This window comes from Anser anser (assembly GCF_964211835.1).
Source record: "Anser anser genome assembly, chromosome: 1".
Lineage (NCBI taxonomy): Eukaryota > Metazoa > Chordata > Aves > Anseriformes > Anatidae > Anser > Anser anser.
In genome coordinates this window covers 197,315,671-197,329,445 of record NC_139720.1, presented here as the reverse complement: position 1 = coordinate 197,329,445, position 13,775 = coordinate 197,315,671, and the positions used below count along the sequence as shown (strand labels likewise).

The following is a 13,775-nucleotide window of genomic DNA, read 5'->3' as shown; positions in this document are numbered from 1 at the left end:
TTGAAAAGTCGGAAGGGATTCTGTTTTCTCAAGTAGCAGTGGGAGTCATCTGAATTTTTCAACAGGGGTGAATAAATGTTTATGTAATATCCAGTAGATGGCAGCAATGTACTGTTTTCATTTGTGTGTATATATATATATATATACCATATATATATATGCTTTTTTTCTTTTATCCACAGGAGAGAGACGCCTATCTCCCTTTAGCTGAGAGTGCTAGCAAGATGTATTTTATTATCTCTGACTTGTCCAAAATTAATAATATGTACCATTTTAGTTTGGCGGCCTTTCTACGGCTTTTCCAAAGGGCCCTGCAAAGCGAGCAGGTATTTTCTCTTCTTCTAAAGCTGTGAGTGCTGCAGATGAATCACTCTGTTTTGATCCTTAGAATTTTTTAGTTGCTCTGAACATTTTTAGGGAATAACGTATAATAAGTAGTGATGCTGAACTGTTGTGCTTTACATATTCAGAATATATACACATGGATTTTTTTTTTTTTGCCATTTACATTACATATAAATTGTAAAATTGCTAGGCCATCTAAAACCAAAGTTGCTCTTATTTGTTATTTCAGGCTTGTGCTTTGTCTAAGGTGAATGAATTAGGAAAAGCAAGTTTAACTATAACTTCAGCTCATTACTGCAGGCTTTATTTAAACAATCTCCAATTAATTCTACCAACAAGGGTTAGAATAAGAAAAGACCTATATTTCTACATGGTTCAGTTATTGGAAGGAAGATAAAAAACTGTTTTTATACAGTCTGTAAGCATGCACGTCTTAGGAAAATGTCACTTTTACTTTTCTGTATTCTCATGGCCATTACATTTTTCTTACTGAAGTGCAGAATTATGGATTTATCCTTTGTCACCTCACTCTTTAGATGTAAAAAACCCACACTGACTAATGATGTGCTTTCTTTTTATTGAGCATCTCCAAAATTCGTCTTTTTTTTTCCTGTTTGTTTCCACTTCAAAAATGAATTCACATGCCTTTTATCATGTCACTTTGGATTGCCCTTTATTCTCACGTCCATGCTTACAACATTCCTTCAGCTCCAGTCATTAGCAGAAACGTCCTTCCAACAATGCAAACTTGCCTTCTTTAAGGTTTTTTACCCATTCCTTCTTTTCCACAACATGAAATTTCTAACTTCTTGTTTAGTTTCACAACCTTTCATAATTTCTTCCTTCCTTCCTATTATGATAACCTATTTAAAACTGAACTTCTGTCTTTGCCACTCATGTCCTCCTTTACTTTCTTTCTTTTTATTCCTCTATCCCCTTCTGCATTTTTCTTACACTTTTAGACTTAGGGAAGGGGTTAACAGCTTGTGAATCCACATTACCCTCCTTTATAATCTCCAGAAAGGTAGAAAAGAATTTGTTTCAGATAAACCTCACAGTACCTGTAAAACCCCTTGTAAACCTCCTTTTATATCTTCACCCCTTCTTATTCCCTCCTGTTTCTATTCCTCCTCTTGCCCCTCCCCCCTTTATTTCCCCTGGTGAAATTCACTCGGTAATAAAAGATCTCTTACTTCCACATGAATTTTAGAAATCCAAACTTTATTTTTAGGATTCAAGTAATACTGAAGAAAGAATCAAGCTGCTTATTGATGCATTGAAACATACAGTGTATGAATATGTTTGTCGTTGTTTGTTTAAGGTAAGATTGTACTTTTCTGGCTTTTATATAGTGCACTGCGCTTGGAAGTATTCTTTCAGCAACCAACACTGATCTAGTTCAGATAAGCAGTATTGTGTCAGTACATATGCAATACATGTAAAAAAACTTGCACTTGTAACATTTAGCATAAAAAATTGAGGACAGAAATTTAGACTATGACAAAATTAAGGTTGCTTATGCACATTTTTTCCACAGAGCAGTGTTCTAATGGGTGAGGCTATTCTCAGTGTAGTCATATTTCTGCTTTACCTCCAGTTTCTCATCTCTCTATCATTCTGTCTACATAGCCAGTTCCAGGCTGCTCAGTATTTAGAGTACTCTTCATTCTGTTCGGTCTTATATCTAGCATTTCCAAAGTATAAGTGTTTGACTTAGCTGTCGTGGTAAGGTTGTGTATGATCATTACTACTCTTTTTTAAAAAGAAACAACAACAAAAAAAACAACAAACCCAAATCATTATAATATTTTCTTTCCTCTTTTCACCTCCTGCCCCAAATCTCTACTGTATAGCTTCTTTGTTTCTCCATTTTTCTCTTGTTCCTCCATACAATGTTCTTAATGTATTTCTTGTTTGTTCTGCATGTCTGTCAGATGGCTTTTCTCTTATTGCTTTCTTGGTGAAAACCTAGGATAGATAGGCCCTTCACTTCCACTTTTCATTTTCACTTTCACCTGGAGCAATCATAACAGGAGGTCTCATAGTATTAGGGTGAAGATGACACAGTAGGTCTGCATAGACCATTTGAGCAGTAGTAGAAATGATGCAAGTCTGAAGTTTGGTGAGTGAAAATGGATAGATCTTGGAAGATTTTACCCCCTCCAAATCTAGCAACAGTACATTGAGGATGCAGAAGTAGCAACGTTTCTAAGGATTTTGATTTATCAAAGTTCAGCTGGACTCTTATGTAATATTCGCATAATAATTTAATGTTTGTGTTTGAAGTGGTGACTCTGTGAAGTCTTCCAGTAAGTCATCACATCTTTTGAATGTTGGAAGGCAAGCTATTTTTATATGTCAGAAAAGATGAAAGATTTCAAAAAACAAGGTGCAGATAGGAGATTTCTCGTAGGAAAGATTTTCACCATGAATGATCAGGCCAAGGTTTAGAAGATACTGGAAGTGTAAGAGTTACAATGCAGCTTCAGACTAATGATGCATCCTGCTTAGTATCCTGCTCTGATACTGGATTTAGAGAACTAATAAGCTCCTCATGCCGTCGGCTATCTACTACTAGTTCAGCCTTTTATTCACATTTTTAAAGACTGCTGTGGCACTGAGGCTGTACTAGAGTCTTCATATATTGTATAGCTGATAAAATTTTTACATCTATGTCTGAGGTGATGTATCAGGCATGTAAAAAGGAATCTGGATGAGAAAACAGTAATAATGAAAAGAAAACAAAAATAGTTTGGCCCTCTTGTGTAATTTTGAACCTAAAAATGTAACAGACGTTAAAATGAGGAAGACAATATCAGTCAAGTAATTCATCTTATACTTCATAACATGTACGTAATATTTCCTAGATTATGCTTTCTCAAATTTGGTCCCATCTCTTCTGATGTCTCATGCAATTCATTTTTCAGTAGTAGTCTTGGGAACCTAATATTCTTCGGAGACGTAAGTCTCATCGTCATTAAACTATTTTATGATATTTAAATAAGAAATCATTTTAGATCTTTGTCTTAAAGTTTCAGCTTAACTTTGTTCAATTATTTAAATAAATAATTTTACATTCATCAGTGTATTCATAGATAATATACACAATAAGATACACAAAAAAAGAATGCAGTTCTCAGAATCACAGAATGGTTTAGCTTGCAAGAATCCTGCAAGAACCCCTACTCAAGCAGAACAGGTTGCCCAGGACCATGTCCAGGTGACTTTTTATGAGCTCCAAGGAAGGAGAATCCTTGGGATGTATCCCCCGATAATCGTGGTGACCGTTAGCCCAACTCTTCAGTTTATCAACATCGTTCTTGTACTGGGGGACTAAAACTGAATGCAGTATTCTACAGATGAGGTCTAACAACTGCTGAGTGAAGGGTGGATAATCAATTCCATTACTCTGCCAACTATGCCCTTGTTAAAAGAACCAGGGTTCTGTTGGTTATCTTTGATGCTAGAGTACTGTGTTGGCTGATGTCCAGCTTCCTGTCTCCCAAGACCCTCCTGAGTCCTTTGCAATCCACTGTCTGTATCATTACAAGGGATTCTTCCTTCTCAGGGACAGGACTTACACTTGTTTTACACTTGTGTTACACCAATTTTGCAAAGTTCCTGTCAGCCACTTCCTCCAACCTGTCCAGGTCTCTTTGAACGGCAGCCCTGCCTTAAATGTACTCACTGGTCCCCCCAGTTTGATGTCACTTACAAACATGTGGTGAGATGTTACAGATTGCAGAGACTGGTTCATTTGCTGACATCAGTATCATAATTTCTGTCATCTGAAATACATGTTGTTATTTCTTCCCCGAATATAATATGATGAAGCGGTCTTCATCTAGACTTACATACTGGAATGTGACACGGCTTATCCTTACAGACCGGTTTCTTCAGTTGTGGGGAGGTATCATAGTGGATTTTCTGTTTAATTCATGAATTCAGGCATCTTTTTTTCAAAACCAGTGTGCAGGACTGGTAAATGTTTGAGGCGCTCTCTGATATGCAGACAAAACATGACTAGTGTGCACCTCTGGGTCCAGGATAGCAGTGTTTCTAGTGTGCCTAGATCCCTTGTGGGATCTGAGTTCAGGTGTCCACCAGGTGGCAGAGCCATCACAACATGTGGATGTCCATTCCTGTTCAGGAATCTGTGAGATTTGGTTTTACAGCCCTTAACAGCAAAAGACTCTGGAGTTGTTGAGTATACACTATTGCCCTTTTGTTTTAAGGATTACATGGAGAAAGTAAGAGGATTCTCATGTAGATGCCCTTGAGCTAAGGACAATCAAGCTGTCATTTTGAGGTACACATAAGGCATAGTATGTGGGAAACCACACTGTGGAAAATTCAAACAGCGTTGTTTAGAAGTCAAAAACAGAATTAATTTCTATAGGAGTGCAGGGGTGTTGTGTTTATCAGCTGAGAGTGCTAAGTTCTGCAGCTTTAATACAATGCTATGCATTGTGTTCTGTTTCCTTCTCTTGTTCTTCCCTGTCACCTCTGCTTTGTATTTTTAATTACATTTCACCTTATTAAAATGAAAAGAGGTATCAGCTTCAATATGCCTTATGCTAACTTACATTCTAATGAAATAAAATGTGTTTATCTTCTACTGTCTGGTAAAATACATCTTCCAGGTTACAGGACAGTCCTTAGAAATTTGATGTCTCGATCTAGGTGTCTGTGCGCTCCAGATTTTAAAGAGTATTTACTTTCAGTGTTTCACATCAGCTTCACTATGTGGTAATCTGTGCTTAACAGTACAGCTTTGGAAAAATACATCTGTTTGTGAATGTTTCTGTCTATGGACATAAGAATCCCAGTTTTAATAAGCCAATATTATTTTCATAAATATTGTTCTAAGTGTTTGTGTGGTGTATTCAATAGTTCCAATGAATCCTTGCTCCTCGTTTATTGCTCCAGTGCTCAAAAACTGGCTGAAATTTAAGTGGTGCAACAGACCTAGGATTTTTTTTTCCAAATTTCTGTCTTCTCTGGTGGTTTTGAAGCATTTCCTGTCTATAGTTTCAAAAATAATGGGTTCTGTTTAGTATGATTGCTTTGTTAAAAATACCTGTTTTTTCTTCTTCCCTTGAATTTTAGATGTAGTTAGATACAGGTTTCAGGTCAGTGTTTCTCTCAAAGTTGCAGAAGTAATTAGCAATTTGGAATTAAGATGTGTCATTAAGTCTCTGCTATAGAATTCGAGCTGTTTTATTAATAAAATTTTCTTTATGCATAAGAAAGCATAAGAAAGGTGATGTCTGATGAACATACAAATGCAGTTTTTTCTGCTTTTGTTTCAGGCTGATCAGCTAATGTTTGCTCTGCATTTTGTACGAGGAATGCACCCTGAATTATTTCAAGAGAATGTAAGTGCTAGAGAAGAAAATTCCCCAGTTCCCTCAGCCACTCCTCATAAGACCTTCATGTTCCTCTCCTTGGGTCTTAGATTAATGCTGATGGCTGATTAGCACAAGTCAACATTTAATTATCCAAAATACCTACATGGAAAGGAGATACAGAGCCTGCAGGACATCCATGGCTTTCTATAGTAGCAGAAGCTGAAGGCCAGAAGGAATACAAAACATCAGTAAATACCAACTTGCTAGAGTCAAGTCAGTAAGGGGAAGAATGTAAACACCAGATAATACATTTGAAGCAAGTAACGGAACTTCATTATATGAAGGATGTGGATTTAATGAACAAGGTTGAAACTTTTTGATGTTATGAATGCACTATAGTTTTATTGCAGATGTATGGATTGACTAAGTGAAATCCCATAGTCTGTGGGATTCATTTCCTCAGTGAAGCTGCCTGATAAAATTAACTTGAATTTGTCATGTTGGTGGTAGTTGTGGTTATTCTTTATTATTAGGACTATCCTAATTCATATACATTACTCATCTTCAGCTTCTGAAAATACTGTTTTATCTTCCTAATCGTTGACTTTATAAACTCATGAAGGCAACAATTTGCAAATAGTTTTCTGACTAAACTGAAGCTTGACTGCCTAGGCTTCTTAAGTGCTGTAGGTACTGATTTCTTTGTTGATTGCTGTTGTTGAGCATGTATTTCCATCAGCTGTTAGAGTTCTTAACCCACTTGATATAGGTTACATGTAATGCACATTCCTGAGTACTCAAGTATCCAAGTATCTCAGTACTCAAAAGTCAAAACAGGCAAATAATAATCCTCTTACTTCACTGAAAGGTAGAAATTATTTTCATTAAAATTGCTAAGAAAAGAGTGCTTGTGCAAAATATTTATTGAGGAAAATTAAGGTGAAGTGGTTATTATTCCAAGATATTTATTTGAAAGCTTTTAATGTGGTGAGAATAGAAGTCACATAACTGTGCTGCTAGAGAATTCAATATTCCAAGTCCCTCTCCCAAAAGAATTTGACCTATTGTGCTTATGATTTTTTTGGTAGTGATAAAAATTTTTCTAGCACAATGTTTAGTAAGAGATAAAGCATTCTAATGTTAAGACACTGTCTTTCTGAATTAATGTGTATAGATTTTTCTGAGGTAGTTCTACATGGCTGCACATATACTGTTTCTGCTTTTCTATATAAAGATATTACACAATTTCTGGTTTTAAAACAAGGGAAACTTCATGAATTTTTCTGTACATGAGTGTTTATTAATGGGAGAGGATCATCACTTAAAATTGAAAGAAAATTAATTCAAGACTCAGCTAGATCTATGGGTGCCAAAAGATTATATCAGAGTAGTTTTAGTTGATTGGAATTTTTATTTGGAATGTTACAATGGTCTTTAACAATAAAAATAAAGTTTTCTTTTATCACAGATTTACAGATACTGACAATGGAAATTTTCTATGCTCTGGAGGTTTATTAGTACTACCTCCAAATATAGGGTTATATAATCTGTAGCATGTTTTTAAATACTTATCTAATCTGTTTAAAAATGATTAAAAGCTCTCTTCCTGGATACGAATACTAAGTCTAAAAGATTTAATCATTATATTGCCTCACCTGACATTACCCCTTTCTTAATGCAACTAAAGGGTTCATAATACCAACCTGTTTTACTAAGTACTCCTTTTGTTCTAGTAACTGCATTGTTTGATTGCTATAACATGAAACAACACTGAAAAATTAGGTCCATATTCTATGGGCCTACTGATAACTGGTCAGGCAGTATGTGTGTCCTTGTCAGCCAGGCGTATTACTCCTTGAGAGTCTGTACATGGATGATCTGGGTGGAAGCTGTGGGTCTTGGAAACTATAAGGTTTCTCCTTTGGTTTATTTGCTTGTAAAGCACTGCAATCCCATAGCTTGGATACTACAAAAGGGACATACTGTTAGTATTATGTGGAGTTTAAAAAATGTTGTATAAATCTTTCAGATTCTAGGTTTTAATTGTTTATCCTCTGAATTATTTCTGTTTTGCCTATATGCTACTACGCATTATTTTTTTATTCTTAAAGATGTCTGGTCATTTATCTGAGTTGTTCATTTATTCCCCCTAGGAATGGGAGACTTTTACAGGTGTGATTGTTGGAGATACCGTAAGAAAATCAGTAAGCTACTTTTATTTGTGTATTCTGGAAAAAGTAACATCTAATTAAATCATGAGAAGTTAAGATTATGTGCTTTCTACATTGTTTTGTTAATTGCATTAATACTTGAAAGGAACAGATAACCTTTCACATAGTAATATTATAAACCTTTTTGAATACGGCAACTTGTTTTCTATGCATATCTTTTTTGTTTTTGCTGCCTTTTTTCTTTTTATTACTGTTAGCACGATTGCTATTCATTAAAATTCAACAGTATATTTAAAAAGGTTTTTAAACCCTTTTCTGTAACTAAAATAAGTGTTTCTCAATCCCTCTTTTCTACAGTGTCATACATGAGTTGTAGTCTTTGCATGAGTTGATGTGATTGTCCACACACTTTACTACATTTGATTAGCTTTTTTCCAGAGCCTCAGTTCCGCATCTGGAGATGTACTTACCTACACCTAGTTTACATAAGCTAGAAGCATCAGTTGCTTGCCTGATTAATTATGCTACAGTTACTAAGTGTCCTTCAATTCTACAGAAGCTGTATATTTTCAAAATAATCCTCCAGTAGAAAAGGGTAGAGAAAAGAAAAAGCTAAGCATTTCCTAGTCTTAGCCATTATAGACATTCTTTGAACCAGATATTCTGGCAGTTTTGAAAGGGGTGTTAAGAAACCTGAGTTTTGTCTCTGCCTCTTCTGTTGCTAATCTCTCTTCTTTTGGTCAGGGTCAGGCTAGCTTATTTCCGTCAGTGTTGGCTGCAGTTTTCATTACTCCCAATTACTTTTAACCTTTAATCTTATTTACATATCTATATCAGGACAATGCAACCAGTTCTGAGTTGTTCCATAGCTTTCATCATCCTTGTCAGCTTTTATGCATCTTTTCTGGTTCTGATGTATACTTTTGGAGATCTGTGGGATCAGATGACAGGGTACAATTGTGACTCATATGGTGGCATTGTCCTGTAGTGAATGCAGAGCTTCCTGATGAGGGAGATTCTGCTGCAGCTTAGACTATATTGTTGTTCATCCTTAGAATTTCCTCCATCCCCAACAACTAAGAAATAGAAACATAAAGCTGTGGCCAAACTTTACTAGTGCAGAGTTGTCCAGAATGATACTTTGCCTGTTGAATTACCCTAGAATTGCCCTTTATGTGAAGAGCCATCCTCTTCATGACTGTGAATAAATGTAATTGAGTTATTTTTTGAAGTCAGTTGATTGGAGTGCATATGCAAATAGTCAGTCATTTGGGTCACTTGTCTTTATACAAAAGAAAACTACTTAGACTTGAGCGGGACTTACAGATACACTAAATAATGACATTTTCAGGCTCAAGCAGTTAAGCAAAACTTGATGTGAACAGTGTATCTCTAAATTGGTAGCTTTTGTTTCCTTATGCCATTTATGATTTTAGCAACAGTACACAGAAGGATTCCTGTTATGAGCAATATTTTTTATTAAAAGTGTGGGTTTTGCAGTCTTTCCACTGAATATAGTGGTTCACAAAAAAATGTGTAACTTATATGTCCAATGTAACTTGTCTCAATAAGGATTCACAAAGAAGTGCTCGTGACCAGATTCCTTCTTGGATAGAACAGGAACGAGCCTGGGCAGTAGCATCTTTGAAGGTATACATCACATGGCAGTTTGAATTTACCTTAAAATGTCTTTGGTTTTAGCAAATGTAATTTGAACTTGAGTACTCACATATGTATTTGTCAAATGGAAGCATTTTGTTATATTATATTGTTACATCTTACAGAAACTGTGATATATTATATACCCCTTTGAAAAAAAATCTAAGTTGATTTGTTATTTCATCTGTTCTGAAATCTTTTGTGTGCGTCTCTACCCAATTTAACAATGATGTGCATGTGAGCGAACATATCATCTTATATTAGAAAATATTTTAAGCCTACCCAAAATATTACAATTTGTATAAATTGAAAAATATGCAAAGGAAAATTGCAAATACTTAAATTACAGGTTACTCTTGTATAATGTCTTTTCAGAAACCACTTTATATTGTATTAAAATCCATAGGTCTTTAATTGGGAAACTAGTTTTCTACTTACCAAATTTTTGTGCAAACACTTAGAGGTATTTCAGAGTTTGTAATTGCTCAGATCAAGTAATTTCATATTAAAACAACACAACACTTTCTTGGCTTTGATTCATCCTGCAGTGGTCAATGTTGAAATCCTTTCATCTAAGGACAACTATATGAAAATATTAGTCCCTGAAATTCTGTCCTAGCTTATTCTTCCTCCGTGTAGCTCAGCAGCAAGGCAAACCTGAGCAGTCTTTGGCAAGGACTTTTGGTGCTAAATATACAGATGATTATTTTTCAGTTCTGTTCACCAGACATAAAAACAATTACAATAACGGTGTGGCAAGCATGATTGGTGCTCACTGTTTTTTTTAATCCCTAACTAGGTCAATCAATAGCATGCACGAATAGAAAAAGATCCTTGTCGTGATGAAAGGGAGGAATAAAATTAGGTAGGGCCCAAAGTTTGAAATTGAGCCTAGAAGTTTAAAAACTAAAATACAGAGCAAATACAGACTTAACATTTGCAGAAACTAGGTAAACAAATGGTTAATTTTAAGTTGTAACCTTTTGTTTTTGAACTGCAAGATTAAAATTGAATGGAGTTACATGATACACACAATTATTTACAGGTTTAGGATCATAGTGGTATTTGTGAGTGACTTAAAATATACGATGTCTAAATGACTATTCTTTATTGTTAAACATGCATTATTTATTTTGTAGATATCTCTCCCAGGTCTCTATCAGACACTGTGCCTTGAAGATGAAGGTCTATGGCATGCTTTTTCTCAGAGCTCTGTTTGCGAGCAAGAATTTCCATCTACTATTGTAAAAAGAATTTCTTTATTTCAGCAGGTAATATTCCATATTAAATTATTTAAAATTAATTGTGATTTCAGCATTGAAAGTAAGTTTTACATCTTAGAAATTTAGGCTTCAGACCTGGTTGAATTATAAGCACTGACAATATCTATGCTGTCTTATAGCTCAACTAGTTTATTTAATCTAAGGTGGTTTTTTTCTATAATATATGCTAAATTCTCTCATATCTAAGTCTTCTTTGTGTTAGCGTATTGGCTGCAACTGAGCATATGCTGCAGGGTAACAAGGTCTCTGTTAATACTCACAGAATTGATTTTATGAATAGGTATTTAAATTATTTCATGGTTGCTTTGTTACTGCAAAATTTCTCAGCTTGTTGAGCATCATTAATTTAGATAATTGTTAAATGCAAACTCAGACACCTGACTGAAAATCATAAAATGCTGTAGCAGCCACTGCTTATTAGAAAAGTAGTCTTGAAATTCTACTCTTCCTTGATTAAAAAACTCACCAAGAATGTTGGAGAGACAGGTTCCTTACTCCCCTGTAGGATCCTTCTTCCCAGGAAGAGAAAAATGTCATTCCTCTTGTGTTTATGAAAGAAAGGGTGTTGCTACTTATTTTCAAAAGTAAGTAATTTTCTTACAGTCATTTTTCAATTGAAGAAACTCCATATAGAATGATTGCCCTTTTCGATCCAAAGAAGGGATGGGTGTTAAAGACAATGCATTTTCATGTTGGCTAGCTATCAAAAGCTCTCTATTTGGTCATTTTTGTGGAGGAAAAGAGAGAATGTCTAAAATACTGTACACAGAATGTAGGAAGAATCATTTTGCAAAGGAGTTTGTCTGAGCCATGTTTGATTTGATGAAGTGCAGAACAGTTATTCTTGTGTGTGCAATGTACTGTCATTGAATTTCTACATACAGGAAAATAAATCTGGAATGATCAACGTATTATATATATCTAGTTCCTTGCATAGAGTGCATTAAGAATGCTTGTCATGATGAAGTCTACTGAAACTACCTAGTACAGATTTATGTGCAACTCATAAGTTATTTTCTTTCAAACTGTATATTGAACACTTAGCATAGTTTCATGCTTAAAAAGTAGTGCTTTCCTAAAAATTTAATAAAATTTATGTTTTCCTTCAAAACCAACAAGAGATATTCCAAATTTTGAAACTGGAGTATGATGGCAGGTTCAGAATTGTGGTTTTGTGTACAGGTCTGATAAGTGAAGGGGTGAGAGAAGGGGTGGTGATTTTAACAAATCATTTCCACTGAAGTAGGATTAGCTGCCTGCAGTTGCCTGTACTGAACATTTGATGGAAATTGCTGAAAAAGAGGTAGCTAGTGGGGAAACTGCTAATTTAATTTTATCCAAATTGTTTAGCTGTTCATGTTTTGTAGCCTTTTGAAGAACATAAGAAAAACATTGAGCCCTTTTGTTCTTTTTGAACCCAGTGTTCTTTTGAAGAACTTTGAACCTCCCTTTGGCAGGGGGTTGGGCCCGAGGTCCCTTGAGGTCCCTTCCAACCCCTACAATTCTGTGATTCTGTGATAAGCATCTGCATAACTAGGAGGTTTGCAAGTCTGAGTATCTCAGTAAGTTAAAAGAAATGTAAAGCTCTGAAGTTGCTCTTAAACAAAAGAACTTATTTCAAAATTGATTATTTTACTGTATTACAGCACTAAAATCAGAAACACTGATGTTCCATTTAAGGATTTACAATCTAAATATATGTATAAAATTATAGTTTAGAAGAGCTGTATAAAGTCAAGTTTTCTTTTTGTTGTTCCTGCTATCCGCATGATATATACCTTTATTCTGAAACATGATATAAAAAGTTCCAGCTTACAAATAGGCATTTTATGTAGAACTATCCTCCAGTTCTATTCAGAAGACAAAATGCTTACAAAGGATGATTGTATTAGGTTATATTGGAAAGGAATGATTGGATAGCTATATATATTTAGAGAAAATAACTTAGTTCTAGAATGAAGTTAAAAAAAAAAAGTTTTCTTTGAAGAGTTTTGCTTTTTTAGTTGTTACAGTGTATTTTTATAAATGAATTTCGCCTGAATATATTTTATTTTAAGGTACTTGTGGTCCAGGCTGTTAGACCAGACAGACTACAGAGTGCTATGGCTCTTTTTGCATGTAAAGCCCTAGGTAAGTTCATTTTTCACCAGGGTGCCTCCACACAGCAATTAAATCTTGCGTTTTTTTTGGTCATACATTTTATTTTATGGTTCTTACAGAAGTTTTATAATTTAAAAATAGGTTGTAAATGGAATTTCTGTTTTTGTTTTTGTAAAGTGTTGTTGCAAAGTACTTCTAAAATTGTTTGTTTTGCTGCATTGTGATTTTAAGAATCTGTCAGATTAATTTATTTTTGAACACTATGCTTTATCTAAATATTGTGTCCAACTTTCTAAAACCCAAACTTTTTTATGGAAGAATACTTAGACTATTTATTTTCATATGTGGTGTATCTCAAAAGTGCTACAACATATTTGGCTAAGCAGTTACTCATTTACAAGGCACATCTTTTAAATATCATCATTTCCATAAATGTGTTACTACAATAAAATAAGTTGCAGGTGTGCACAGATTCCAGTCCATTGCCCAATCATGGCTTTTTATGCTATTCCTCAGTTAATGCAAAGCCAAGTTTTAGTTTCCAGTTAACATAAAATTATGTAAGATATCAAAACTAATCAATGAAGCTTTTCAGGAATCTGAGTGCATCTACTTGCACTGCTAAAAATAGTAGCACTGCCATCAACCTCTTGTTTATTTTGGCTGTATAATATTTTGTGCATCTGTTTATAGAAGCTAAGCAGTTTTAGGAATAAGAACTTGATGACTGAACAAGTGAAGAAGAGCGGTTGGTCTAGTGTGTTACCATCTTTGGCAATGACAAAAGATAAATGCCAAGGAAAGAGTATAGGAACATCACACACCTGTAGTGAAACCTTTTGCAGTGACCATTGTTTTCTGAAAAT

At 34.8% G+C, this 13,775-nt stretch overlaps 1 protein-coding gene across 8 annotated transcripts in view; it reads left to right on the top strand.

Moving 5' to 3' along the window:
- The window catches only part of DYNC2H1 (dynein cytoplasmic 2 heavy chain 1), a 165,806-nt gene that overhangs the window by 72,298 nt on the left and 79,733 nt on the right, over positions 1–13,775 (top strand). For 6 of the 8 annotated variants that reach the window (XR_014588123.1, XM_083848651.1, XM_083848655.1 and 3 more), the window contains 7 exons: positions 183–326; positions 1,577–1,666; positions 5,658–5,723; positions 7,850–7,900; positions 9,440–9,517; positions 10,666–10,797; positions 12,867–12,939. Coding sequence is in view for 6 of the 8 variants with exons in the window: in XM_083848651.1 (XP_083704777.1) it covers positions 183–326; positions 1,577–1,666; positions 5,658–5,723; positions 7,850–7,900; positions 9,440–9,517; positions 10,666–10,797; positions 12,867–12,939 (634 nt within the window). In the remaining 2 variants the exon portion in view is untranslated. Of the gene's footprint in view, positions 1–182; positions 327–1,576; positions 1,667–5,657; positions 5,724–7,849; positions 7,901–9,439; positions 9,518–10,665; positions 10,798–11,314; positions 11,394–12,866; positions 12,941–13,775 lie in introns of those variants that run through there. The other 2 variants (XR_014588124.1, XM_083848656.1) reach the window with 2 other exon arrangements.